The sequence below is a fragment of the Suillus bovinus genome (assembly GCF_016758785.1).
Source record: "Suillus bovinus strain UH-Sbo-P2 chromosome Unknown EDB93scaffold_11, whole genome shotgun sequence".
Lineage (NCBI taxonomy): Eukaryota > Fungi > Basidiomycota > Agaricomycetes > Boletales > Suillaceae > Suillus > Suillus bovinus.
This window is the reverse complement of record NW_024542067.1, coordinates 151,757-178,087: the sequence shown is the minus strand read 5'-3', so window position 1 is coordinate 178,087 and position 26,331 is coordinate 151,757. Positions and strand designations below refer to the sequence as shown.

Genomic DNA, 26,331 nt, shown 5'->3' with positions numbered 1-26,331 from the left:
CTCGAGAGGACCGTACACAACTAAAAGTTTCATATCGATGATCTCAAGATAAAACTATTGGTATCATGAAACTGGCGTATAAGCATCACAAGAGCAACTGCGAGAACGTCCAGAACGATGAACAATGTTAATACATAATGCTGCACCTCATTTGCTTAGTTATAAGCAGTCCACCTGGTTGCTATTTTCTCTTGCGACCTTTTTAGACCTCCTGGGTGTATTTCTATTTCGTTGCTCAGCCACAGTTTGGTTTAACAGAACTCGATCTATATGACTGTGCAGTGAGCATAATGAGTGTAACACCACGAAACAAAGCTACCTTCAATAGGGTCTGAGTTGCTTGGTGGTGCATTTCTGGACACCCAAGATGAATGATACGGAGGTGGAAGTCTTTCTGCAGGCGCGTCATCGGGGGGAATCAACGTGCCAGCATCATTTTCTCGGCTGTGCAGTACACCTTCAGAGTGATTGTCATTCACAAGATACGACGTGCCAGTCAGCATGTTGAAGGACTGGACCCGCTCGGGACTCAAAGAATGTGTCACCAGGACAGTAGAATTGGCACTAGACCGCCGAATTGGACTTAAACTACTGTGTCTCTGAGTGGCTGCTAGGGAATATTGTGAGTGCTTGAATGAACACACGACGAGTACAAGCACCTGGTTCAGTATCCGCGACGGACGCTCCGTACATCGGCTGGACACCACGTGACTGGCCCAGAAACACGGTTGGCGTATCCTGGATCACACGAGGTCGTTTACTCCGTCTATAACAGTAAGCACCACCGAGCAAGGCGATTATGGTGAGCGCAACGCCGCCTACTGCACCACCGATGATGGCTGTCTTTGAGTTAGAAGTAGATGAGGCCACCGTGACTGAAGTAGTATTCCCAGAGCTGGAAGGCGATGCAGAGATAATACTAGTGAGAGTGGCAGAGGCAGCTGCAGCTGCAGTATTGACCGTTGTAGATGTGGGGAGGGATGTCGAAGCCAAGACTTGGTTCGGGCAAACCGTGAAAGTATTGTTGTTGTTTATCGCCTGCTGCTCTGTTGCATGATCGGCCGTCCATCGACTGTGTCATCGTGAGGATTGAATTAATGTCCCCTTTGATATTCAACTCACTAGAACCTAGCTCAGAGTCAGACGAATACTGAGTGCGTCAAATAGAAACTTACCAGGATCCATCGGACCAATAGATATCGTATAAAAAGTTATCAATCTTGATGTTCTCATTGCACACAGCTTGTTGAATATCTGCTGGAAGCCTAAAATTGTACCAAATGACATTGTGAGTGGGTGCGTTGCCCTCAATCCCAGTTTACTCACGAGTGATTGACGCTAGGACCACAACCAGCAAGATAAGTAGTGTATGTTCCAGGAGCTGCAGAACAAGTGAGTCGTCGTGCTGAAACAGAATTAACTCATATTACCGGCATCGAATCCAGCTACATTGCCTGAGACAGCATCTTCTTGGCAACTGCATGTTTAGATGACTGTTATAAGCGGGCCGTGAAAGGGAAGAATATAAATTACTTCATGCAGAGCATGCTCAATCCGAATGCGACAGAATTGCAGCAGCAATCCGCTAATGATTAGTTCAGGGAACGTAGTAGATCGGCGCAATAAGAAAGGACCTACAGACTTGATCATCGCAACGATCACCGGGGGTGGTCGAACTGAAATTTCCAACCACGTCTGTTTGCTATGCGTGTCAGTGCATGCCAAAAGAGAGGCTTGGAGACACTCACAAGCACTGTTGCATATTTGTCGAAGCTGCTGATATGTCGCGCCTGACTTTCAGCAATTTATCTTTTCAATCACTTCAAATGCTGTAATGACTTACAGGGCGTTTCACCGACTGCGGTTGTGTACCAGTCCAGTTGACCACTAAGACATGTCGTATTACCGGCCGCTAAGACAGCACGTGCATGGTATAGAAGTAAGAGAGCGACCCATACAAGTCTCTGCATGCCCGCCCGTCTGTCTGGTGCTCACAATATCAAGAGGGGAAAAGATGGGTGGCTGGCTTGACACTGAGGCATTGACTTAATAAGTGACCGTCAATGTACGGCAGTGCAGCTGAGGCTCCGTGCCTCCGCATCGAAGTTCTTGAGCCTCCCAACGCCAGCATAAACGAAGTACCTGCCTGATGAAGCAACATAGCCTGAAATTTGATCCAAGTTCGATTGGAGTACCAGCAAGTTGCAACCAGCCGCAACTTTCTTTTTCTCCCCAGCTCAGCTATGTGCCTCGACATTAACTAAGATGGACTGGTCACCAGTCTACGCTTTAGAGGCGATGCGAAAAGAAAAAGAGAGAACTCAGTGCTCACTGCTCACATGGTTTCCCGATTTGAAAATCCTTGTAAAACACGGACAAGTCCGTCCTTATAATTTCATCAGTAGTTTGTGTCAGTCCTGGTCACACACGGTTCTTTCGGTTCTTGTAATTCCATCAGCCGTTATTGCTGATTGGCATGATTCGAGTGGTAGGTATAGTCATAAGAAAGAATGTTAGTTCCCTATCATTTGGTAACCTGAGACTAATTATAACACACCCAAACACCAGACTCTAATCGCGTTTTATGCTTGAACACATGATGTCGGTGTGCCCAGCTTTAAATGGCCCTTATCAGACTCAACTCAGACGGTCTCTGACAGGTTGGTATATATAATGCCTGGAATCATGGTATGGAGAGAAACCCGTCCCGATATCACCACTACTAACATGTTGCCCGATAGCGAATATGCTAGTCACAAGCTATTAGTCGCAAACAGAGGAGAGATCGCTGTTCGAATCATTCGAACCGCTCAACGACTGGGTATAGCAACAGTAGCCATTTACACCTCGTCAGACGCCCTCTCCCCTCACGTTGCCATCGCAGACGAAGCCGCTCATTTGCAGAATCGCGCCAGCGACCAACAGCAACAAGCATCAGAATCGAAGCTCTATCTATCGAGCGCTATCATTATCTCGATATGCAAGCAGTATCGCGTTACCATGGTTCATCCAGGTTATGGATTCCTCTCGGAGAATGAAGAATTTGCTCTTTCTGTAGAGGCAGCCGGGATGATTTGGCTCGGTCCTCAACCAGACGTTATTCGGATTATGGGTCTGAAACACGAAGCCCGGCGTATTGCTTTGAATGCTGGCTTGCGACTCGTTCCAGGCTCCCAAGGACTTGTAAATACTCTCGATGAGGCCCTAAACATAGCAAATACAATTGGTTTTCCTGTGATTCTGAAAGCGACAGCAGGGGGAGGCGGCATGGGCCTTCTTGTTTGTCAACATGGCGATGACCTCTACAAGAGCTTTATCAGCGCTCAAGAAAGGGCAACTGTAAGTACGATGGTCGACACACTTGCCATCGAAGCTGAATGTACATTCCCCAGTCACTGTTTCGTAATGGAGGAGTTTTTATCGAACGATACTACCCTGCAGCACGCCATATCGAAATACAGGTCAGTATTTGTAAAGTTCCAATTCACTCTGTGCTGCATTTCGGCATAACAGGTGTTCGGTAATGGACTGGGCGACGTGGTACATATGGGGGAGAGGGAATGCAGTGTTCAAAGGAGACATCAGAAGGTTGTGGAAGAGACCCCGAGTCCATTCGTCGCAGGTCATTCAGGTAAGTCATCAAGAAAGTTGGATGAAGTACCGTGTGATGATATTTCACAGGTCTTCGCGAAGATATGTGTGATGCAGCCGTGAAGCTGTGCAGAGCTATCAAATATGCATCTGCAGGTTGGATAGCCTATAATGATCGATCGTCGTATTTTACTTATTGCAAGCCAGGTACCGTAGAATTCTTGGTGGACGATGAGTCGGGAGAGTTTTTCTTTCTTGAAATGAATACACGTATCCAGGTGCGTGGAGTTGTGACCAACGTCGGGAAACACGTCCTCTAATTGCATGCAGGTCGAGCATGCCATCACAGAGGCTATACATCCTGGTCTGGACCTCGTAGAAATGATGATAGCACAAGGAATCGCGCAGCGGTCCGAAGCGAGAGGTCTTGATCATACGAACCAAAGCATGACGCAAGCTATCTATGACAAAAACCTTGTTGAATCTCGTATCCACGCCATCGAAGCCAGAGTCTATTGTGAAAACCCCTCAGAAGGCTTCAAACCCAGTCCAGGCATCCTACAGTTCGTGGAATTTCCAAATGAAGAATGGCTTCGTGTTGACAGCTGGGTACGCATGTCGCTCTGTGTTCAGCACTATGCCTTCAAATGTAAACTTTGCAGGTATCGACGGGAACGGAAGTGACCCAATTCTTCGACTCTTTGCTATGTAAATTAATCGTGACCGGTTCAACACGAGAGCAAGCAGTTTCCCGAATGCTTCAAGTATTGAAAGCCTGCAAAGTCTTTGGCCCGCCGAACAACCTGGTCTACCTCGCTTCAATATGTGACAGCACTATCTTTAGAGAAGGGAAGGCTACAACAAGATTTTTAGATCACTTTGATTTCTCCCCAAGGTGCGCGCAGTTGGATACGACCCAAACAACCAGCTGACTTATTGATTTCGAAGCGCATTCACTGTCCTATCAGCTGGTATTGAGATGACTATCCAAGACCTACCCGGCAGGCGTATCGGGCTAGGCATCCCGCAAAGCGGCCCCATGGACTCTCGGGCTTTCAGCGCAGCCAATATACTTACTGGTAACACACCGGAGACGGAAGCATTGGAGATCGTCGTCCTTCCCGGCGCCGGATGCAAGCTGAAATTCCACTGTTTCGCTAATGTAGCGATAACCGGCAGGCCGGCAACTGTCAAGATCAACGGAGAGCAGGTTTCGATGTGGGCTCGCCTCGTCGTCCCCGAAAATGCGATCCTTGATATTGCGGGCCCGCTAGGTCCTGGGTTCAGAGTATATCTAGCAGTCAGAGGTGGTTTCCCTGAAGTGCCAGATTATCTTGGATCTAAGTCAACGTCGATGGGCCTTGGAGGCTATCAGGTGCTCCGAGTTCTAGTCAAAGTTTAACTTCTGCTCACTATACCCTCAGGGAAGATCGCTTAGAGTCGGCGATCAACTTTCTTTAGGTTCGCAATCATCATTAGAGCAAGATGAAACAAGTCCAGTGGCCTTCTTACTTCCCCCAAACCTTATCCCGGTTTATCCTCAAGATTGGGTCGTTCGAGTCTTGGCTGGACCACATGACGATGAGGAAATTTTGACGCGTGAAGGAAACACCAAGTTTTACTCGACGAAGTGGTCTATTGGTTCATCAAGTAACAGAATGGGGATACGGCTGGAGAGCGATCAAAGCATAGATTGGGCCCGTAACACTGGTGGCGAGGGTGGATCTCACCCAAGTAATATTCTAGATAACGGATATGCGTTAGGGACGATTAACGTCAATGGAGACACGCCCGTCATCTTGACGAACGAAGGACCAGACATGGGCGGGTATGTCTGCCTGTGTACCGTTGCAACTGGGGAAAGGTAGGCGACTTTCTAAATCAGGTGAGGCCTACTCATCGGTACCCATAGGTGGAAGCTGGGGCAATTGAGCCCTGGTAGTACGGTGACCTTTCGCAAGATTTCGTGGCAGGATGCACAAGCTTGTATGAGAGCTCAGCTCAAATGGATCGAGGCTGTGCAGGCCGTTGTCGCCGGATGTCAACCAGACATGGACTTTGCAGACGGTGCTTTGGAAAGTAGGGAATTATCCGGAATCCTGCACAGAAATTTGCCAGGAAGTCTGAGACCTGTTGTAACGTTCCGGCAGGTACGTTCGCCACTGATCGCGTGGTGGCCGTCACATCTAACGCCTGATTAGGCTGGTGACTCTGCTATTCTGGTAGAATATGGAGATATGCATCTAGATTTCGTTCTTCGAGCGCGCATACACGCGCTAGAATCGGAAGTGCGTAAGAGAAAGATTAAAGGCATGTGGACGTTTGCGCCATGCATTCGCTCCACGATGGTGCGTTTCCTTTTATAGCGAGGATCTGGTTCTGATCGGAGTCGCTATTCAGTGCCATTATGATCCATCGGTGATCTGCCAGGATGATGTACTCGCCATCCTATTAAACACGGAACGTTCATTGCCAGATTCCGCATCAGACCTCCATTTCTCCGGGCGCAAAATCACGTTCCCGATCGTACTCGACGATCGATGGTGTCGCGATGCATTGCAACGATACATGCAAACATCCAGAAATAGCGCGGTTTACTTACCCAGCAATATCGATTACCTCGCGCGAAATAATGGTCTGGAGGGTGGTGTCGATGAGGCGCTTCAGAAACTGATGGATTCTGCTTGGGTACGTGCCCTTATGAACAATCGTATTTCGGCGCTTAAAATAAAACCAAAGCTCGTTTTTGGCGTCGGATTTTATTTAGCATGTCCTTTCTTAGTTCCGGTGAGGCGATGTCAACGGAATGATTGTCGTTGTTGTTAACAATAGAGCAGATCGACCCGCGGTGCCGCCTGGTCGGGCAGAAAATGAACCCTTCACGAACATACACTCCAAATGTGAGTTTCGTCGATCCGAAAGAAATCACATGGGCGATAATGTCAAATTGTGGCAGGGAGCGGTCGGTATCGCTGGTCCCGTGGCTGCCATTTATCCGGTTGTCTCGCCTGGAGGGTATCAGCTGTTTGGGCGCACGCTTCCAGCTTGGCAGACGTGGGGAAAGGGACCTGATTTTGCCTCCGATCGACCGTGGCTGCTTCAGCCATTTGACCAGGTAGAGTGCCTGGTCAATGCATCCGTTGTTCGCTTCTTTACTAACGTCACAAGGTCCTCTTCGATCCCGTCAGCGAGGAACGCTATCTCGAAGTCCGTCTATTTCGCCGGAAGCTTTGGTATTTCTGACCTGACATGTCACGAAGATTGAACAGGAATTTAATGCTGGACAGTACAAATTCAAGGCATGTGGTACCTCTGGCGCTGGTGAATTATTGGTGACAAGATGATGCGGTGATAGATCGAACCAGCGGTCTTTTCCATGGCATCGTACATCACGTTCACTGACAGTATACAACATGACGTTGCGGAGTTTAAGCGGAAACAGGCTGAAGGAACAGCAAGAGAGGAAGCACGGTAAGTGAGGGTGTCGAACGATAAGCTACAATCTTTTGATTCCAGGCGATGTTGCAAGGGAGACTGAACTGTTGCGTGAATGGCAAGCACAGAAAGCCATGAAAGCCCCGCCTATGTTATTGGTGGATGATACAGGTACGCTCGGGTAGCGTTCGGATATCGAGATAATTTCGACTGATTCGTCCGCAGACTTTGGACCTGGTAGCACGAGTGTCACTTCTTCTATATCAGCATCAATTTGGAAGATCAAATGCCGGCCTGGAGATGTCATACAATCTGCTGATGATATTCTGGTCATCCTCGAAGCAATGAAGACCGAGATCAATATTCTTGCAGGAGAAGAAAATGTTGGAAAGGTGGTGAAAAGCTTCGGTAAAGGGATTAGGGAAGGAGCAAGTGTCCAAGCGGGGGACGCTCTCGCATGGTTTGAATAGCCTGTAACATTAGACTGGGCACAATGAATATTCAAAGACAAAATGTATTGCCCTATACCATATGCTCCTGACGAGTCCTGAAATTACCAACTCCCAACGTCATCCTATTTAAAGTAGTGCACTTTCCAGTCACCTTCTTCCAAGCGTATGAAACCATTATCAACATTGATGCACCTCATATTGGGAAATGCAGGGATTATTGTCCCGTTCAAGCGGTCAGAGATGATATCGATCGCTATTGTCCATCCATCATCTGAAATGTTGAGTTCCTGCAAGCTAGGAAGAGTACCAGGTCCATCACAAAGAGCAGATACCAGCTGTCGCGAAGATGAGTCGGGGAGGTGGCAGTACATGCAAGATAAAGCGTACCATCTCAAAATCGTGCCGCGGCACAACTTCCCAATCATCAACCACCTTTATAGTGAGAGAATGCAAGCGAGTGAAGAGCTTTTTCAGTGAAAGCTTGCTGATGAGGAGCGAAGGGGCTGCATTTCCTTTGAGCCCAAAACTTAAGCTTTGGAGGTCAGGCAGATGCCGAAACACTTGAAGTAGTGGTTCCACGTCAAAAATTGCTTGATTAAGAACCAAATTGTCGATGGCAAGCTGACGAAAGGCCACGATCTTCAGGACTGCCTCTACATCATCTGCAGTGAGCGAGCGCATGGAAGTAGTTGCGATTGGGCGAAGGGTGAAGGTAGTTAAAGAGCGTCTTGTATCAACGAGCTTGACGGTGCGAACGGTCAATTCTTTATCAGGCGGATCTTCTATGAAGGAGCAAATGTAAAACTCAAGGACGTCGAGCTGCTTCAATTCTGCTAGCGCATCCCAATGATCTTTTATCAGAAAAGACATAGAGAAGACCACTTTTCGTATGTTCGACATGCGCGCCAGTGCTTTGCAACATAGCGTCGTGAACGAAAGGAGGAGCCACCTGGGCCCCTTGTAAAAAACCAAAATTTGAAATTGCACTCCTTGACGTATAGTGCGATCGACTTGGCCGACTTAGTATTTGCCGCGATTTGTCTGGCCCATTTGGTCTTGCGCCGCATCCTGTTACCGTTCGTCACATAGCCCGAAAATGTAACATGTTCGAAGAGACGCGGCAACGCAACGGAGCAGAAAAAACGGCACACCAGTGCGAGGGCTGAGAATGTTTTAATGTATTGCCTTTCCAGTGGGTGATCTGTTGGTGTTATGCACTCAAAAATTGCAAGATATATTTCGTTTGGAATTAAAGGCAAGTTAGTGAGCATTCCGCCGAAGAGGAGCTGTACACAAGGGTCGTCGACGATCGCAAATTGATGATCATGAAACAACTCACTGGACCAGGAGAAATCCATGAGGATTCGAAATTATACCGCAGCTCGGCGAGATGTAATATCAGACGGTTCGAGTTTCGGACCGAGGAGCTGGAAGTAGATACAAATACACGAAAACAAGGACTCCAGGTGATCCAGTACTTTGTACTAGATGGCCTCTATTTTAAGATCCGAGTCAAATCTCGAAGTCGCAATATCTCGCCATCTGTATACGTAGTGCTTGTAGTACTAGTACCTAACTCGAGGTGATTCAGATCCGCAGCACGTCTCTCGGCCAGGGGCGTTTCAACCGAAAATATAAGGACAGCGAGAAGGGATATTACATAAATGATGTATGTACACATTGTCTTTCAAAGTACATCTTTAATCAAACCACAGCCTGACGAAAGGTGTTGTTATTTTAATGGCCGATTATATTGTAGAAGAGGGCCTGTTTGATGGCGGAGAGATACGATTATCTTGCCACGAGTTCATGAAATACCCGACCTAGGACCGTCTATCGCAGGGGAAACAAATCTGCCAGGCGATTATCCAAAATGAACGCTCAGTGGTCCTCATCAATCTATTTTTAAGAACGACTGAGCATGTGCTTTGTGAAAGTACCGATGCGCGAGTCACATGGAGGTGATCCGAGGAAGTCGCCATCAAAATTCAAATGCGTTTATGACCAGGAGCTACCCCACCTGCAGTGAGTGTTATCGACCAATGAATACGTGCCAAAAAGGCCCCACAGGGGACGATGATATGGGGTACTGGTGAGTTACATCTTGCTGGTACCCGAACAATCTAACATTCTTACATAACGTTCAACGAGATCGGCGGCCGGCGGGAGGTCCAGTTTCCAAATACGGATTTACATTTACCGTCATGTCCCATGCGTTGTCGAATCTTACTTTTCACTTACATACTTGCCAGAACCGTACAAAAGCCGGAATCATCACCATGGGTATATCTCGGCCGTTCGTCCTTCTTCTTCATCATGTCGGTTTACGCTGGCCAGTCGAGCACCAGTGGCTCAATCGACAAGAATGACTCCGAAAAAGCAGCCCGTCAGTTCATTTCTACTACATCCTTCTATCCATACTCACCTCAAACCTTTAGCTGCAGTCGGTCCTCTACTCCTTGCCGATTTTGATGACCCAAATATCGACAAGGAAGAAGCCATAGCTGGCGTTTTAGGTCAGCCCATCATCTCCTTCACTAAAATTCACTCTCATCACTCAACTATTCAGAGGATGACTCTCCTTATCCTGAGGTCCGATCAGCCGTATCCAACACCGACGACATGTCCATACCCGTTAGCACTTTTCGAGCATGGGCTATGGGTGAGTCCACAAAAAATTCCCTAGAAATCATATACCTGATCACAAGCCAGGCTTTTTCTGGGTTATCATTGTCCCTGGCTTGAACCAGTTCTTTTTTTTCCGATACCCTTCTGTCAGTGTTACCGGCATGGTAGCACAACTCTTGGCTTTTCCCATGGGTCGTCTTTGGGCAGCTGTCGTGCCCAATGTTTCAGTATTCGGCGTTCGCTTGAACCCCGGACCATTCACCATCAAGGAGCACGTTTTGATCACGATCATGGCTACTGTCGGATGGCAATCTGCATATGCCGTACGTGTGGTTGCTCATCTTTTCATCAACACAATTAATATCGTCTTGCCAGACCGACATCGTTGCGGTGCAGAGAGTCTTCTACGGTCAAACTTTCAACTTCAGCTGTGTGTCCAAAGTTTGATCGATATCTTATTGAGTCTGATATCACCATAGATCAATGGATGTTGGTCATGTCTACCCAGCTCATTGGCTTCTCACTGGGTGGCATTATGCGTCGCTTTCTAGTTCTTCCTCCCTCCATGAGTGAGTCCTGCCTAATACATCGAGAGAATCGACACTAAAATAATAATCAGTTTGGCCCACAAACTTGGTCACGTGCGCTCTATTTAACACCCTCCATGCACAATCATACGCTGGTATAGGCAATCGCGGTGGTATTTCAAGAGAACGTTTCTTCCTTTATGTCTTCTGCGCAGGATGTGCATGGTACTTCGTCCCAGGTTATCTATTCCAAGCCCTTAGCTTCTTCAGCTGGGTGTGCTGGATCGCTCCAAATAACGTCGTCGTCAACCAACTCTTCGGCTATGAAAGTGGCCTTGGCATGAGCATGATCACGTTCGACTGGGCCCAAATTACTTACGTTGTCAACCCACTCGCGACTCCATGGTGGAGCGAGGCTAACATTCTCGGTGGTTTCGTGTTCTTTTTCTGGATCCTTACCCCGATCCTTTACTATACTAATACCTGGTATTCTACATTCCTCCCTATCCTGTCTCGCACGTCATACGATAACACCGGTGCCTCCTATAATGTCACTGCAATTCTGGGTAGCGATGGCACATTCAATGCTACGGCATATGACTCATACAGCCCTCTGTTCCTATCGACGACTTTCGCAGTGTCTTACGGTCTATCATTTGCGTCAATCACTGCCACCGTTACGCACGCCATCCTCTTCTTCCGCAAGCAGATCTGGGCCCAGTCGCGTCGCTCGATCGAGGAACAGCCGGACATTCATGCACGTCTCATGGCCAGGTACCGTCAGGTTCCAGAGTGGTGGTACCTCGTCATCTTCGTGGTCATGTTCGTTTTCGGTATCATTGTCATTGAAGTCTGGCCTACCCAGTTTCCGGTGTGGGGCTTCGTTCTCGCACTTTTAATTGCTTTCCTCTACATCATCCCCATTGGCATGATTCAAGCTATCACGAATCAACAAGTTGGTCTGAATGTTATTACGGAGTTGGTCGTTGGATACGCTATCCCTGGACGCCCATTGGCAATGATGCTTTTCAAGGCAGGGAGAATCCTTACGTTGTCTGGTGCAGTCGCTGACGCGCCTATCTAGACATGGGGTTACATTACCATGGCACAAGCGTTGCAATTCGCCCAGGACTTCAAACTCGGTCACTACATGAAAATCCCTCCTCGCACAATGTTCTTTGCACAGGTCAGCGCAGCTGCTATCGCCGGAACCGTGCAGCTCGCCGTGCAAGCTTGGATGTTCAGCAATATCGAGGACATATGCAGCACGACACAGCGTGATGGTTTTATTTGCCCCAGCACTCAAGTGTTCGGCACTGCATCCATCATCGTAAGTTTTAGTTTGACCTTTGTTGTGTGTTTTTGTTTATTCAAGATGGTCTGGTAGTGGGGTGTCATTGGCCCTCGGCGTCAGTTTTCCCCTGGCCAAATGTACAGCGGCCTCCTCTGGTTCTTCCTCGTTGGCGCGCTTTGCCCTTTCGCCGCTTGGATCATTTCCCTCAAGTGGCCGAACAGTATCATCCGTTACATCAAGTTTGTGTCCATCCACTTTACTTGCACTCGAGGACTAACAATGAGCGCATAGCTTCCCCGTAATATTCACAGGAACGGGCACCATACCACCGGCAACTGCTGTCAATTTCGTGCCTTGGGCAATCGTCGGTTTCATATTCCAGTATGTTATCCGCCGCCGCCATTTCTCATGGTGGACAAAGTACAATTGTACGTATCTTTCCCCTCCACTCCACGACATCATGCTAACGCCCCGCAGATGTACTGGCTGCTGCACTCGACTCTGGGCTCGCAGTTTCTATTATCTTGGTCTTCTTCTGCCTGCAATACCCAAAGAACGGTACTATCGGCGCGGACACCGTCGCAAAATGGTGGGGCAACAACGTATTCCTGGATACGGCAGATGGGAAAGGCAAGTCTTACGCCGTTATTAACGGTACCTTTGGGCCATCGACGTGGTAAAGAATATTGTAGTACTAGTTATGTATATTACGAATATCAAAATATTGTACCTTGCAAAATTCAATTTTTTATATCCAATCTATTAAGAGTGTACTTTATTATCTTCTAGTCCGCTGAACCAGCGCTGAACGTTGAACCTCCGATCATCAATTCATGAATGATGGGGCCCCGCATCAGTCGGCCCTTCCCACCGGCCACTTTAGAGATGCAATTGGTGGTAAGATATGAGTTCGCCGCAAGCGTGATAATAACACGAGTGGTTTGTAAATTAATGCTGCGCACTAACGCATACTCGACACGCTGAAACGAGCTAGAACCGAATTCGAATCAATCTTGCGCTGAGGTCTCACAGTGATAAGGCAAGCGTAGGCAGTTGTGAGTATAAGGTTGCTATATAGTAGTCGCACGTGCATATCAAGGAAGGAAGGCGCACTAAACATGACTTTCCTAGTCAGGGTGGATTCACAGGCCCTCCCGTTGAAAAAAAAAACACTTTTAGAATGCGGCGCGTGTCCAGAGAAACACGTCAAATTGCAGAACCGCAGCAGTGATCCGAGTCAGCCTATTCACCTCCTGAGGTTCTCGAACGGCAGCTGCCCGTTGCACAGGCCAGCCACTGTCAAACTAGGCTCGGAGCTAAACTGCCGAGAAAAAGATAGAGCGCGGAGAGATGAGGAATGATTGCAGGAACAGTGGGAGTAGGGCTGGCAGCCGTACCCGTGCCGTCAACGTTCCAACTTGAAGTTTACAGATACGGTGTACGGGTACACCGTAACCGTAAACGACCGTAAGTGGTACGGGCGATGTTCGTCTGGCTTATTCAGAGTCATTCTAGCTTGTTTGCACTTTTTTTGCTTGTACAGGTTCATTCTCAGGCTGATTTGCGCGCACTCATTTCGGCTTGCACCCACTGGCGGCCCGCGGGTATCCGAGTCATGGTTATCAGGGGTTTGAAGCCTGAGTCCGAAGTTGTAATACTGCGGCAGTACTACTACTACTTCGGACTTCAAAGTTCAAATTCGAGATCACCGCGACCAGGATTTCTAAGAGGAAGAACCTGTGTTAAAGTAGATGATGTCGTTATCAATCTTCAGCAAAAGTCATCAAGTAACCCTCCGGATCTGAGACCCAGACCACCATGCTGATTGTATTTTTACGTCAGCGGTTCGGTATATACGGAGAAGAGCGCCACGCTTCCCACCTGTAGGTAAGTATTCATAACACAATTGCCTAGCTTTGTATCAATAATCATGACAGTCTAGATTCACAACCATGATCAGAACGTACATGGCACACTCAACATCACATGCGTGCACTCGTAGCATGTCACTTCAGATCGGATGCCTGACTCACTGTGCGTGGACGATGATGGTGGCATGATTGCCATGAGTCATGTCAGGCAAATTCTCCATAACGTGCCGCAAGGTAGGGGCAGCGACAGGCAACACACGTCCAACCAAATACTGATCATTAGCAGCTCGTCGAACTTGAGACTTCAAAAAGTCCAAAGAAGTTGCGTTTCAGATGACCCGGCGTCATGAGGAAGCTTTTGATCCGACACCACCAGCGAAACGGCAGGCACGAGCACAGACGAAGATGATCAGAAGACGACGAAGCTGCAGTTATGGCAAGTCAAGCACGATGATCAACAGCTGAGTGACGTATTTCTCGTTTATATGACGGCGGGCGAACAGAACGGACAGAAAACTCAAGTGGAGTGGTGACGAAAACCTATTTTAAAAAAATTCGGACCGATCGTTGACCCTGGTGAGATCGATATACATTGGTTTGCCAGTGTACGTTATACCAGCCCCCTCTTCTAGGGTCCTGGAATGGACCTTAGTTAATAGTTAGCAAGATTTGCTGGCATTTGGTTGGATTAATTGCAGATATGCCTTTGTGAAGGCACAATACGCAAAAATTTAAAGAATATTCAGCACATAAAAGCCAGCCGTCTTCCTACTATTTTCTTCAGAATTATCTGATCCCAACGATATCACACTAGTCACAGACAATGCGTTTCTCCTCTACAATTGTCCTCGTCGTTGTCGCTGCTTTAGCATCATCAATTTCTGCCATGCCCCTTGACGAACACGATTGTCCCTGGGGCCATTGCAAGACTGACGCAGATTGTCTCTGCCCTTGGCTTACGTGCGTGAGTATCAGGAGTTTTCCTGAATTTATTCATATGACTCACCTGCATGGCAGTACCGTGGTAACTGCGAATCGTAAGGATATGATATCCTCCCGTGCCAACCACAACTTCCGAACAAGGTGCAACTCGTTCTCGTGTTTTATCGATGCGAAGGGTTTTACTCTTCGCATCCGAGACACATGGATACATCCTTCTACTAGCACCACTCTTTTTCTTCTTTGTACTTGGAGTTCCATTTCCCTTACCATTAGAACACACAAGCCACTCGTTACTGACTTATGATAGTTAAGCAGTGCTGTAACAGTAGTCTGTACGGGGTCGTGTTGTTCCTAACGTTCCATTTAAAAGTCGATTGTCTCATCCCAAAGTCTCATTCTCAAACAGCTGTCTTATTTTCGTCTCGTTCTATTATTGCCCTCGAATTTGCATTTTGCACCAAGTTCTTATTGTGCAGTTGCGACCCGACTTACAGATGTATTACACGTTCCCTGGATGCTTGAACTCGTATTTATGCAATCAATTCAACAACGCCTCCCGGACATACACCCACGCCTCATAGCCCCTTAGAGTGACTTTCGCCTCCAGTCCGATTGCCTCCTTCTCGTAGTTGCCCAAGACGAATGTGTACAGTGTACCCTGCTACTCCTCCGATGACCTCCCCCAGGTCAACCTCAACCTTCCCTTCCTTGAAATTAAGCAGCACTAGCGCAGACGTAGACCCATAGTTCCATGTGTACACGAACACCTGCTTGTTCATGTGTTTCGATTCTGCCTTTAGACCAGATGAAGACTGTCTGCTCTTTGCTGTGAAAGCAACAGACATGAAACTTGGGATTTGGATAATATGCGAGCACAGGCTGCATAGCATGATGCATTTAGTAGGCAGTCTGTCTGTTCAAATCCTGAAGACTGCCTACTAACTGCATCATGCCGTGCTCACATAAGTATATCCAAATCCCTAATCTCATGTCTGTTGCTTTTACAGCGAAGAGCATAACTCCAACCTAGTTTCACCAAGCCAGTCGATCCTTCCAATGAAAGATTTACCTCGTGAACCGCCCTCCATGCTCGTATGTCTCCTCAGTCTTATTAGAGTGATACAGAGTTACGAGACCCTCGTGAGTCGTGACAGTGACTTGTAAACCAGGCTACCGGGACCAAATAGCTAGAACCATGCACAATCACCCAATCACACACAACTCGCTACCGCAGGTCCGTTTCATGCGACCTTCCAAGCCCAAAATGGACCTAGCGCATGGACCATGAACTGTCAATAGCTAAACGCCTCAGAAAAGCACAAGCACTCACCAAGTGGGTCCGGCCTCTCATGCATCGCACCCGTCCACATCCCCAAAAACCCAACCGCCGCACCCGGCCCTCCAATTTGAACCGCCTCTGACGACCATTCCGGCTCATTTGTCCCAGCTGCAGTGGATACCTTCGAATAAATCAGCAATACGTATGCAGTGTATTATGCTACAAGAGGAAACGGAGCACTTACCATTGACCATCGGATAGCGCCATCTCCGATCATGCTCACCGTACCAGTGACTTTGCGTAAGTCGTTAAGACTGCGGTCAGACCCTAAAGATTCACCCTCGAAGTGGATGGTTGGCAGGGGGCGGGTGGTGCTGCCTGGTGGGATGGGGTATTCCGAGTAGCCAGTTATGCGAATCTTAATGGGAATGATTCGACAAGCTTCACGGACGTGGTCTTCGAGGAACCTTTCGGGTGCGAGCTGTAGCAGCTGCGAATTAGATGGTACGCTTTTCAGATGATGTGGCTCACGTTGTGCACTGCATAAGACCGTTCAGTATGAGAAGGGAGAATAAACGAGACCACTTACCCAATAGCTCTCGGTAATCAAGCCAGCAAATACACCGCCTGTAATATCAACAGAATTGAGTTGTTCGAAGCATGCATAGCTCGCAACTTACTTCCAAATACCACTGATACCTGCCCAATCCCATCCTTCAACTTCGCCCTGCTTGCTTTTCCCGCTGTTCTCGAATCTGTGTGCCTCCCTAGGCCGATTTACCCATGCATCCCAATACCCAGGTGACCCACCTATGCATGTCGTATACATTTTGCGCATATATGGCAAAATTCCCGTCGAAAATGCAGTCGGCATCTCCCCTAAGTTCGCCTCCACGACGATACGCGCAGACGCAAGCCACACATAGTCCGGTACAAGCTCATACGGCTCTATTGGAGGATTCATATCAGGGATGCGAGGCCCGTTCATCAACCCAAAGTGCATCAGACCAAAGTCGTCGTCCTCGTCTTCAACATCGTCATCGTCTTCGTTCTCATCCCCATCCTCATCCAAAATTTCAAGTTGGTTTGATTCGGGGGAATCAGTAGTGCTGCGTCGCACGGGTAGGAAGGGACCCCACATGCGTGCAGGTCCGAGGTAGCGCATGTCGTAAACACGCCTACGTGCGAGGGTGCGGGCATCAGCGAACTGCTCTTCAGGAATGTATAACGAGGATCGTGGGTGTAGTATGGGAATGGGCTCAGGTGTTGATGCGGCAATGGGTCTAAAGCCGGTACAGCAGATGAGTTTGTGGAATAGCTGACTGACTTCTGATCCATCCCAGTGTGACGCGGATGTTAGAGTGGGCTGGTACGGTGCACGACCCTGGACATTGAAGGACAGCTTTGCCATCAGCGTGCGTGTGAGTTCAGGGGGGAATCCGATTTCTAGCAAATCTTGAAGCCACGTTACATTGACGCTACCGAGCATGGCACTGTAATTGTCTTTAAGCAAGATAAGCAGGGGTGGGGGAGAGTTGATCGTGGGTGTGAAATGGGATTTGGGCTCGGGAAAGTTAGTCAGGATGGTGTGAGATATAGGTGGGCATGACGGGAAGGGCAAGGAGGTGGTGATAACTGAGAGTAGTGCTTTCACCACGGATAATGACGCTGAGATGTCGAGAATCTCCAACTGCGAACTTACTGGGGCAGTCGTTTGGACCGCACGTCTGATATACCTAGCTGCACTGATACGCTCAATGTATTCTTGAGTCCAATTGATCTGCAAGTCATGGTGACCACCTGATATGGTGCTCAGATGTTTCAGAGCTGGTCTGGGATCATCGAAAGTAGTAAGGAAGATCTCCCGCCAGAGGTGTTGGTCTGGACAGCAGTGGATTAGCTCGTAGAATGACTTGCTGGTCTGGGAAAGTGCTGCTATGGAATCCGGGTTCCCGGAGGCTGCGGCAACGATAAGCACGGCTTCAATGACTTCTGCTGGAAGGTTAGCGATGGCGGAAGCCATATGGGAATACTTAGTAGATAAGGCCGAGCTCGCTGTGCAGCTAATATATAATATCATCACACACACTTGTCACGTGTAGCTACAAGTGTAGCCGCCCATGAAGAACAATAATCTAGTATAAATTCAATGCAGACAATGTCGTATAAGATGTTGAGCAGATTGATCCTCACTCTACAGTACCAGATGCTGTTATAGAGATTTTGCTGGTTGTGCGCCCACTCCTCGTGCCCTGAGTTTCAATATTCCTCACAACTTCCATCCCTTCTTCTACTTCACCAAAGACAACGTGCTTGCCATCTAACCATGACGTGGCCACCGTGGTGATGAAGAACTGCAAAACATCAATATCCAATCCAAAGATTCACCAGATAATCACGCACTTGAGAACCGTTGGTGTTCGGGCCAGCATTAGCCATGGACAACAATCCAGGCTTATCATGCTTCAGTGTGAAGTTCTCGTCTACCAATTTGGATAGTCATCGGATAACAAGAAAAATGGACTTCAGAGGAACCAACCTGCGAACTTCTCGCCGTATATCGACTTCCCACCAGTGCCATCGTGCCGCGTGAAATCACCCCCTTGAAGCATGAACTATAAAAAGACCAGATTCTTCAGCCATAGAAGGTGGCAAAGAGGAAGAATATGTTTACAGCAGGAATGACACGGTGAAAAGTGCTTCCAGCATAGCCGAAGCCGTGTTGGCCCGTAGCAAGCTCTCTGAAATTCTTCGCGGTGTCCGGAACGACGTCGTCGTAGAGCTTGAATGTTATACGTCCGGATGGCTTGTTGTTTATTGCAACATCGAACTAAATTTTAACGAATAATTGGCTCTGGTGACATCTTATAAACATTTGTTGGAACTTACGAAGACCCGCGAAGACCTGGTAGGTGACACTGAATCAATTTTTTATGAATGAGTAGGAAGATATTTACTTACAGAGGCTTTGCAGTCGACGCCGAGGTCGTGAAACGACGAAGAAATGAATTTAGCATGGGTTGATCAGATAGATACGATGCACCTGCAACAAGTACGAAGACACCTGCACCTGTCAAAACAATTGTTTTCTGCAAACCCATCCTAATTGGCACAGCCACCACTCAACCGAAAAAAATACTAATAAATAAACCATTTAGGTCGCTACTTTACTAAAGTATGGAAAGCTGGACATGCGCGCTCCGTTACTCGCCGTGACATAACCCAAATAAGGCAATCACAGGACTGGGACACCGTACACCCACCTCGTTCTCACATAATCCTCACCTAAATAGCTTGGTATTCCCACCCGGGTGCGACAAGCTAGTTAGCTAAGAATACGTTAATGCCCTACACTGCCAGTATTTAGCTCACTAAATGCTCAATATCTAAACCTCGGATAAACAAAGCTATCAGCGGCAGCCACCATATGTTTGGCCACCACAAACATACCATTCTAGGCAACTACGCTCACAGCTTATCGCTATGCCACGGTCAAAGAACAAGGGCCTCTCTCGTAGCATCCACATCACTGAAGGGACTCAGCATGGGCAACTCAGAGCACAATATGTGAAGCAAACGACTGTGAGAGACAAGACGATTGCAGGTCAGGAAAAATACAGGCTGAATACTAGTGGTGAGTCATCCTACTGGATCTATTCGTTTTTTCACACTCAAGAGCAATAGGACTTGCGGCTGAGACTCTCAATGCACTCAGTGACATGCAAGCAGAGTCTCCACCTCCTGAAACTACGCTTGATACTATTGGAGAAGACTATGGCGTTAACATGGAGTGGGAGACACTTCCTGAACAGCTTCAAGATAATGAAATCTTTCTGTATGCTATCCGAGACTTTGCAGACACCCCGTAAGTCACCCTTCCACTGTACTTTATTCACACTCTCACTGTCAGGCATGCAGCTATGCAGGTCGCCGCTATAAAGACTCTCGAACGTGGCGCTCACGACTCCAGAATCTTCATGCCAACTGGGCATCGCTTATCCCATTCCTTGTCGATGCATATCTCACTTGGAAGGACTCAGCCAAAGGTCACTGCCGATGTCCCCTGGGTAGACCAGCTTCCTGTGCTGCTGAATACGACTTTACAATACACACTGTCGACATCTTCACATTGGAGCGGTCTGCATTAATCTCATGCTCAGTGTTACGACTTGGATGGTATCTGTTGGCGACGCTCAAACAGAGCGTGTGTCGTCAATGGTCGAGGATGTCCTTGGGCTAGCCCAAGGTCAGGGGTCTTACTTGGTGAGGCTTTGGCAAGTAAGATTTGACGCCTGTGTCCAAATTGGGTAGCTTACGTCAAGTGGATGCTAGATGATAAGTGTTACGACTTGGATGGTATCTGTTGGCGACGCTCAAACAGAGCGTGTGTCGTCAACGGTCGAGGACGTCCTTGGGCTAGCCCTAGGTTAGGGGTCTTACTTGGCGAGTCTTCGGCAAGTAAGATTTGATGCCTATGTCCAAATTGGGTAGCTTATGTCAAGCGGATGCGAGACGATAAGCTATATCGGCCTAGGCTTACGACACCCGAAGGTTAATTGTAAGATTGTCGTTAATTAGAAGGACAGAAGTCCGACTAGTTAACAGGGGCTTTGCTCGTCGACGAAGTCGATGAGTAAAGATCGAGACTATAGGCTTATCCGCGAAGAGCAGATAAGAAGATAGAATATAGACTGCTGGCGAGGCAGAAAGGATCACTCTGGTGAGAGTTAGGAGGTTAAGAACCAAGTAGATTCAAGTTAGGGAATATGTTACATGGTAGCGAGTTTATATAGAGGACAGGAAGCGTATTAGTGGATGATAACTCGTACTACCAAGAGAAGTAAATGGTAAAGGGTATGACCATAAAAGGAAGGCACGTTCGAGGTGAGACATGGGTGAGCTCTGAATGTGCGGATAAGAAAGTGAGTCAGATATCAAAATAAGAAGTGAAACACGCAGGGGCACGATCATGCAGCTGCGGAGCTAAGTATAAGTCACATGTGCAACTGCGCATCGAGTCAGAGATCAAGAAAGGAAACAGGGCAAAGGGGATGCATCGTGCATCGTATCATAGGTTACTGTCCGGACGGTAAGGGTAAGGGGACTGTCCACAGGATCAGTCAGGTGGTGGAACGGAGCATGGGTATGCTTCGTCAGTGAAGGGATCCGGCCAGATGTACTGGCTCTGCTGAAGCGACAGGTAGAGAGCGAAAGGGAATGCGAGAATGACAAGGATGACCAGGGTAAGGTCGGGGTAAGGGTATGATGCAAGGGCTGATACGAGGAGGATCAGGAGAAAAATGGTAGGGGCCCAAGCGTCTAGATGTTCTTGTAACAATAAGCGGTATCTGCCAAGGCTTACGACACCCAAAGGTTAATCGTAAGATTGTCGTTAATTAGAAGGACAGAAGTCCGACTAGTTAACAGGGGGCTTTGCTTGTCGACGAAGTTGATGAGTAAAGATCGAGACTAAGGACTTATCCGCGAAGAGCAGATAAGAAGATAGAATATAGACTGCTGGCTAGGCAGAAAGGATCACTCTGGTGAGAGTAGGAGGTCAAGAACCAAGTAGATTCAAGTTAAGGAATATGGTACATGGTAGCAAGTTTATATAGAGGATAGGAAGCATATTAGTGGGTGATAACTCGTACTACCAAGAGAGGCAATCGGTAAAGGGTAAGACTATAAAAGGGAAGCACGTTCGAGGTGAGACACGAGTGAACATGAACGTGCTGATAAGAAAGTGAGTCAAAGATCAAAATAAGAAGTGAAATGCGCAGGGGCATGATCGTGCAGCTGTGGAGCTAAGTATAAGTACACGTGCGCGACTACGCACCAAGTCATAGATTGAAAGAGGGAACTGGGCAGAGGGACGCAGCATGCGTCATATCATAGGTTACCGTCCGGATGGTAAGGGCAAAGGGACTGTCCACAGGATCAGTCAGGTGGTGGGACGGAGCATGGGTATGCTTCATCAGCAAAAGGGTCTGGCCAGATGTACTGGCTCTGTTGAAGCGACAGGTAGAGAGCGAAAGGAAATGCTAGGATGACGAGGATAACAAGGGCAAGGTCTGGGTAAGGGTGTGATGCGAGGGCTGATACGAGGAGGATGAGGAGAAAAATGGTAGGGACCCAAGCGTCTAGATGTTCTTGTAACACTCAGCTGACTGTCGTTCACCATCCATTGCGCTTATTTTACAAGGCTACATGGGTAATACACCCCACTCCCCATCATATGCTGTTTCTCTCCAGACTCTTGAGCATTATCATTTACTGCGTCTTTGCAAGCCATCCCTCAGTGTTGAGGCATTTGCAAAGGTCATATGTGATTCATATGGTGTAAGTCTTCTTTTTATTATATACATATTATCCCTCATTGACGCTGTCACAGATACCTTATGTTAGGACTTACCGCACTGTTCTATCATCGACATTCAACATATATCTTACCATCTTACATGAAGTTGAGAAACACATCAAAGCTGCCCTTCAACGTGACTCGCCTAACTGGCGTGTTTTGAATGCCTGCCCTGCCTGCACCTACATGCTGGAAGATGAACCCCCACTAAAATTCAACCGCATGTATGTCTTTGATGGAGGTAACTCTGCAAAGTGCATGCTGACACTCACCAAGCGACAAACAGGAGATTTACGTTGCTTCGGAGATAGTGACTACCTCCTTCCCCACGCTTTTGTTAAAACATTCGCAGGTGAAGTTCGACCGAAATCGTCGATTCCTGACGAAGACTCAGCTCCTGGCATTCATGACCGCCTTCCTGTATCAAATGACACCTCTAATTCTATTGCTGCTGACTGTAGCAAAAATTGGAAGGCAGCCGCCTCTGATGAAAAGAAGAGGATGTGGAGTATATTTGACGAGACTGGTATTTTCGTCAGTGCATGCTGTCATGGCCTCATCCTATGGTATGCAGATATGGTATGAAGTGGTGAGCTGTATGTCATTCTGATGCAGCTGTCAGGTGCAAGGCTAATAGTTACATGAACAGCGCCAAGTACCCTCTCGCCATCATTGCTAAAGTTCTCGAACTTCTTGGTGAACACTCACTCGGTGCCTATGACATCGGTTGTGGCTTCTCATCCACGGTCATGGCCAGTAGCCTGGGCCCTCTTTTTAAGAACATGGACTGTTGTTTGTGTGTCGATGCATTTCATGGCTTTGCACATAACTATTGCTGTCAGACTAAGCACCATCCACTTGGGATTGACGGTGCAGGTCTTGAAGACTTCGGAACTATTGAACATATTTTTTCTGCATCAAATGCCCTCTCCCCTGTCATTCAATATGCAAGCGCTTATAATCGGCACGTGTTTCTCGACGGAGTTTGATCCATGCCTCAGTTTCAGCTTCTGCGGAAATGAAGGCATCAAGAAAAGCTTTCTTGAAATCCTTCCATGTTCCATATCCAATAAGAACATCGTTCTTATCTTTCTTTCCAGAGTTCTGGGCTTGTTCCAGGAAGTCTTCCTTCCATAGGAGGGCCATCTTCTCATTCATGAATGAGGTGGCAAAGATGATGCATTTCTTGTCAGTATCATAGATTTCACTATTGATATCAAGGTAAGCAGATACTGCCAGAAGGAAGCTTTTGGCAGTGTTCTCGTTCCCATCATAAATTGGTGGTGTTCCGATTTTGATTTCAGTGGGCTTCAATGTGTTAGACATTCTTCCGCTTGGTCTGGCCAGATTTCCGAATGCTGTGGCAAGGATATTCATGGATATGGGATCAATGGTTGCTAAGTACTGTTGGGAAACAGGTACTGGGTGAGGAATTTAATCTTTTGTTACAACTGGGATAGTTCTTGTGTCAATGGTCAAAGATAGACCAGTCTGGTTGACAGCATGTTCTGAACTCCTAGTACAAGGAGGGTTCAAGTTCAAAGGTTCCTACTAGACAAGCACTGTGGCTTCTATCTAGGTTCAGTGGCGAGTGGTTTTAGCACTTCTGCCTATCAGCAGTTCAGGCTAAGACAATGAGTGATTGTCTTAGAATCAGGTATCAGACTATAAGGGTGGAGACCTTATAGAACAGGATTCAAGGGGAAAACCCAGTAGATTAAGTTAAGGAATACTACTGTTGTACATGGGGTTTATATAGGTAACAGGAAAAGGTGCAGCTGTGTCAAGAAAGGTAACAAAGATAGGGAGATAGTACAACCTATCAAGATAGCAAAGATAGGTGAAACAATCATGCTGCGCATGATAGTAGTCAAGATACAATCAAGAAGAAAAGAAGTGCGGACAGCCCACTTGATAAGAGAATAGCCAAGTCTAGATGAGTCTGGAGTTGGCGCTATGGTTACAGAAAGAGAAAAATGAATAATGCTAAATGTTATTGTAACATCAGGAACTTCAAAAACTTATTGACACAACACGCTATGGCATTGGGTGAGTGTTCCAGATCTCTAGTTATTGTTACAAGAACATCTAGATGCTTGGGCCCCTACCATTTTTCTCCTCATCCTCCTCGTCTCTGCCCTTGCATCACACCCTTACCCCGACCTTGCTCTTGTTATCCTTGTCATCCTCGCATTCCCCTTTACCCTCTACCCATCGCTCCAGCAGAGCCAGTACATCTGGCCAGACCCTTTCTCCGACGAAGCATACACTTGCTCCGTTCCACCCATTGACTGATCCTGTGGACAGTCCCCTTTGCCCTTACCGTCCGGACAGTAACCTATGATATGATGCACGCTGCATCCCCTTTGCCCTATTCCCTTTCTTGATCTATGACTCGGTGCACAGTCGCACATTTTACTTATACTTAGTTCCGCAGTTGCATGATCGTGCCCCTGCTTGTTTCACTTCCTGTTTCTGCTCTTTGACTCATCTTCTTATCTGCACGTTCAGTTCACCCATGACTCACAACAAACATGCCTTCCTCTTTTAGTATCACCCTTTGACCAGTTCCCCTTCTGGTAGTACAAGTTATCACCCACTAATACACCTCTTCTCCTCTATATAAACTCGCTACCATGTATCCAGTTCCTTAACTTGAATCTACTTGGTTCCTGACCTCCTACTCCTAACAAGAGTGATCCCTTCAGCCTAGCCAGCTGTCTATATTCTACTTTCTTATCTGCTCATCGCGGATAAGTCTATAGTCTCGATCTTTACTCATCGACTTCGTCGTTGAGCAAAGCCCCTGTTACTAGTCGGACTTCTGTCCTTCTATTAACGCAGATCTTATGATTAACCTTCGGGTGTTGTAAGCCTTGGCAGATATGCTTATCGTTGAGCCCCGCTTGACATAAGCTACCCGATTTGGACATAGGCATTAAATCTTACTTGACGAAGCCTCGCCAAGTAAGACTCCTAACTTTGGGCTAGCCCAAGGACGTCCTCGACCGTTGACGACACACGCTCTGTTTGAGCGTCGCCAACAGATACTATCCAAGTCGTAACAGTTATTGACATTTAACCTCACTGTATGCTAGCCTTACCTCATTTCTCAAGATTCAGAAAAATATGGGTCTTCAATGAACCCGTCAACAGGGTCACACCGTCGAGACCATTCATGATGCAGTATCCGACCTACGTATTACTTATCCGAGTGCTGGGGCATGCGAAATGGTAAGCTTGCTATTTTATGAAAGGGAAATGAGTGTGGCCAGGTGATATCTCTACCTTCATACTGTTACATGAATCACTGATATCCGAGTTTCATGTCCTAGGAGGGTTGTAATGGAATACTTTGCTCTGTATGAGCCAGAACTCGTCCGCCAGCGTAAGGTCTGTCGCCTTAGAAGGAGACACTTCTGGGCTGCAGGGGTGAATGACCTTTTTGCAGTGGATCAGCATGATAAGTGGCTCAAGTTCGGTCTTGGGTTGCACACTGGCATCGAGCCTTTCTCTGGTCGGATCATGTGGATCTGGGTCTAGCACTCTAACCAAAATCCCCAGCTTATCCTGAGTTACTATCTTAACACGCTTGAGGCACTCGGCCATAAGTATTTCTCATGTCATATCACTCACAGTACCTACTTAGTTTGACCCATGTTCTAGATATGCCAATGGTGACTCAAAGCAATCCAGGATCAGAAAATTATGGGATTGCAAATGCTCATATGATGCTGCGACAGTGGCACGATCCATCTTTGCACAGCACCCTCCAGCATCGCTGGATGCGAAGCAAAAAAAATGTCATGCCAGAAATTGCATGGTCTCAACTGCGCCGCTGATTCACACCAGGATTTGAGAGTCTTCTAGAGCATGGTGTCAATTCTGGCTGGTATGATTCTAATAATATTCTTCAAGTGTGCACTACTTTTTTATGCTTGGTCTGAGTACTGG

At 47.4% G+C, this 26,331-nt stretch overlaps 10 protein-coding genes across 10 annotated transcripts; 5 read left to right on the top strand and 5 right to left on the bottom strand.

Moving 5' to 3' along the window:
* Nucleotides 1–588: 588 nt before the first annotated feature.
* On the bottom strand, nt 589–1,970 carry EDB93DRAFT_1080390 (uncharacterized protein; the record flags this gene model as incomplete). Its single annotated transcript, XM_041445531.1, has 8 exons — nt 589–1,072; nt 1,176–1,265; nt 1,327–1,381; nt 1,431–1,477; nt 1,534–1,585; nt 1,639–1,695; nt 1,749–1,790; nt 1,844–1,970. The coding sequence occupies 8 exons, from the start codon at nt 1,968–1,970 to the stop codon at nt 589–591; spliced, it is 954 nt and encodes a 317-aa protein (XP_041310376.1).
* A 757-nt stretch (nt 1,971–2,727) lies between these two features.
* Nucleotides 2,728–7,496, top strand: EDB93DRAFT_1239161 (allophanate hydrolase subunit 2-domain-containing protein; the record flags this gene model as incomplete). Its single annotated transcript, XM_041451601.1, has 20 exons — nt 2,728–3,339; nt 3,393–3,461; nt 3,514–3,631; nt 3,682–3,747; nt 3,799–3,869; nt 3,922–4,200; nt 4,254–4,486; nt 4,540–4,966; nt 5,016–5,455; nt 5,504–5,741; nt 5,793–5,939; nt 5,992–6,279; nt 6,331–6,378; nt 6,429–6,491; nt 6,548–6,706; nt 6,760–6,798; nt 6,852–6,890; nt 6,947–7,062; nt 7,121–7,197; nt 7,252–7,496. The coding sequence occupies 20 exons, from the start codon at nt 2,728–2,730 to the stop codon at nt 7,494–7,496; spliced, it is 3,774 nt and encodes a 1,257-aa protein (XP_041310375.1).
* A 104-nt stretch (nt 7,497–7,600) lies between these two features.
* Nucleotides 7,601–9,159, bottom strand: EDB93DRAFT_1101802 (uncharacterized protein; the record flags this gene model as incomplete). Its single annotated transcript, XM_041447134.1, has 5 exons — nt 7,601–7,813; nt 7,866–8,329; nt 8,428–8,764; nt 8,818–8,905; nt 9,029–9,159. 5 exons carry the CDS (start codon nt 9,157–9,159, stop codon nt 7,601–7,603), a joined length of 1,233 nt encoding a protein of 410 aa, XP_041310374.1.
* Nucleotides 9,160–9,794: 635 nt separating this feature from the next.
* On the top strand, nt 9,795–12,607 carry EDB93DRAFT_1239160 (OPT oligopeptide transporter; the record flags this gene model as incomplete). The annotated part of the gene is made up of 11 exons (XM_041451600.1): nt 9,795–9,864; nt 9,917–9,994; nt 10,048–10,140; nt 10,191–10,429; nt 10,482–10,536; nt 10,586–10,675; nt 10,726–11,666; nt 11,718–11,963; nt 12,021–12,166; nt 12,219–12,355; nt 12,405–12,607. 11 exons carry the CDS (start codon nt 9,795–9,797, stop codon nt 12,605–12,607), a joined length of 2,298 nt encoding a protein of 765 aa, XP_041310373.1.
* A 525-nt stretch (nt 12,608–13,132) lies between these two features.
* EDB93DRAFT_1129535 (uncharacterized protein) lies at nt 13,133–14,289 on the top strand. The gene is made up of 4 exons (XM_041448885.1): nt 13,133–13,714; nt 13,770–13,814; nt 13,865–14,032; nt 14,085–14,289. The coding sequence occupies exons 1-3, from the start codon at nt 13,411–13,413 to the stop codon at nt 13,867–13,869; spliced, it is 354 nt and encodes a 117-aa protein (XP_041310372.1). The 5' UTR covers nt 13,133–13,410; the 3' UTR covers nt 13,870–14,032; nt 14,085–14,289.
* Nucleotides 14,290–15,278: 989 nt separating this feature from the next.
* On the bottom strand, nt 15,279–15,519 carry EDB93DRAFT_1129529 (uncharacterized protein; the record flags this gene model as incomplete). Its single annotated transcript, XM_041448884.1, has 2 exons — nt 15,279–15,362; nt 15,391–15,519. The coding sequence occupies 2 exons, from the start codon at nt 15,517–15,519 to the stop codon at nt 15,279–15,281; spliced, it is 213 nt and encodes a 70-aa protein (XP_041310371.1).
* A 462-nt stretch (nt 15,520–15,981) lies between these two features.
* On the bottom strand, nt 15,982–18,042 carry EDB93DRAFT_1080589 (uncharacterized protein; the record flags this gene model as incomplete). The annotated part of the gene is made up of 5 exons (XM_041445548.1): nt 15,982–16,010; nt 16,071–16,200; nt 16,264–16,528; nt 16,605–16,646; nt 16,700–18,042. 5 exons carry the CDS (start codon nt 18,040–18,042, stop codon nt 15,982–15,984), a joined length of 1,809 nt encoding a protein of 602 aa, XP_041310370.1.
* Nucleotides 18,043–18,071: 29 nt separating this feature from the next.
* On the bottom strand, nt 18,072–19,122 carry EDB93DRAFT_1129526 (cyclophilin-like domain-containing protein; the record flags this gene model as incomplete). Its single annotated transcript, XM_041448883.1, has 6 exons — nt 18,072–18,373; nt 18,423–18,502; nt 18,559–18,634; nt 18,694–18,849; nt 18,909–18,924; nt 18,981–19,122. Coding segments are annotated over 6 exons (635 nt in total), but the record flags the coding sequence as incomplete, so codon positions are not given.
* A 3,080-nt stretch (nt 19,123–22,202) lies between these two features.
* On the top strand, nt 22,203–23,366 carry EDB93DRAFT_1080426 (uncharacterized protein; the record flags this gene model as incomplete). Its single annotated transcript, XM_041445536.1, has 3 exons — nt 22,203–22,358; nt 22,411–22,956; nt 23,007–23,366. Coding segments are annotated over 3 exons (1,062 nt in total), but the record flags the coding sequence as incomplete, so codon positions are not given.
* A 1,647-nt stretch (nt 23,367–25,013) lies between these two features.
* On the top strand, nt 25,014–26,324 carry EDB93DRAFT_1239155 (uncharacterized protein; the record flags this gene model as incomplete). Its single annotated transcript, XM_041451599.1, has 6 exons — nt 25,014–25,022; nt 25,534–25,652; nt 25,713–25,904; nt 25,953–25,999; nt 26,044–26,200; nt 26,240–26,324. The coding sequence occupies 6 exons, from the start codon at nt 25,014–25,016 to the stop codon at nt 26,322–26,324; spliced, it is 609 nt and encodes a 202-aa protein (XP_041310367.1).
* Nucleotides 26,325–26,331: the final 7 nt, after the last annotated feature.

What these genes read in the sequence shown, in the direction of transcription:
- EDB93DRAFT_1129535 (XM_041448885.1), top strand. Translation starts at nt 13,411, where the DNA reads ATGTTCGTCTGGCTTATTCAGAGTCATTCTAGCTTGTTTGCACTTTTT. An exon ending in TCTTCAGCAAAAGTCATCAA is followed by an intron (nt 13,715 to 13,769) that starts GTAACCCTCCGG and finishes TTTTTACGTCAG; the next exon opens with CGGTTCGGTATATACGGAGA.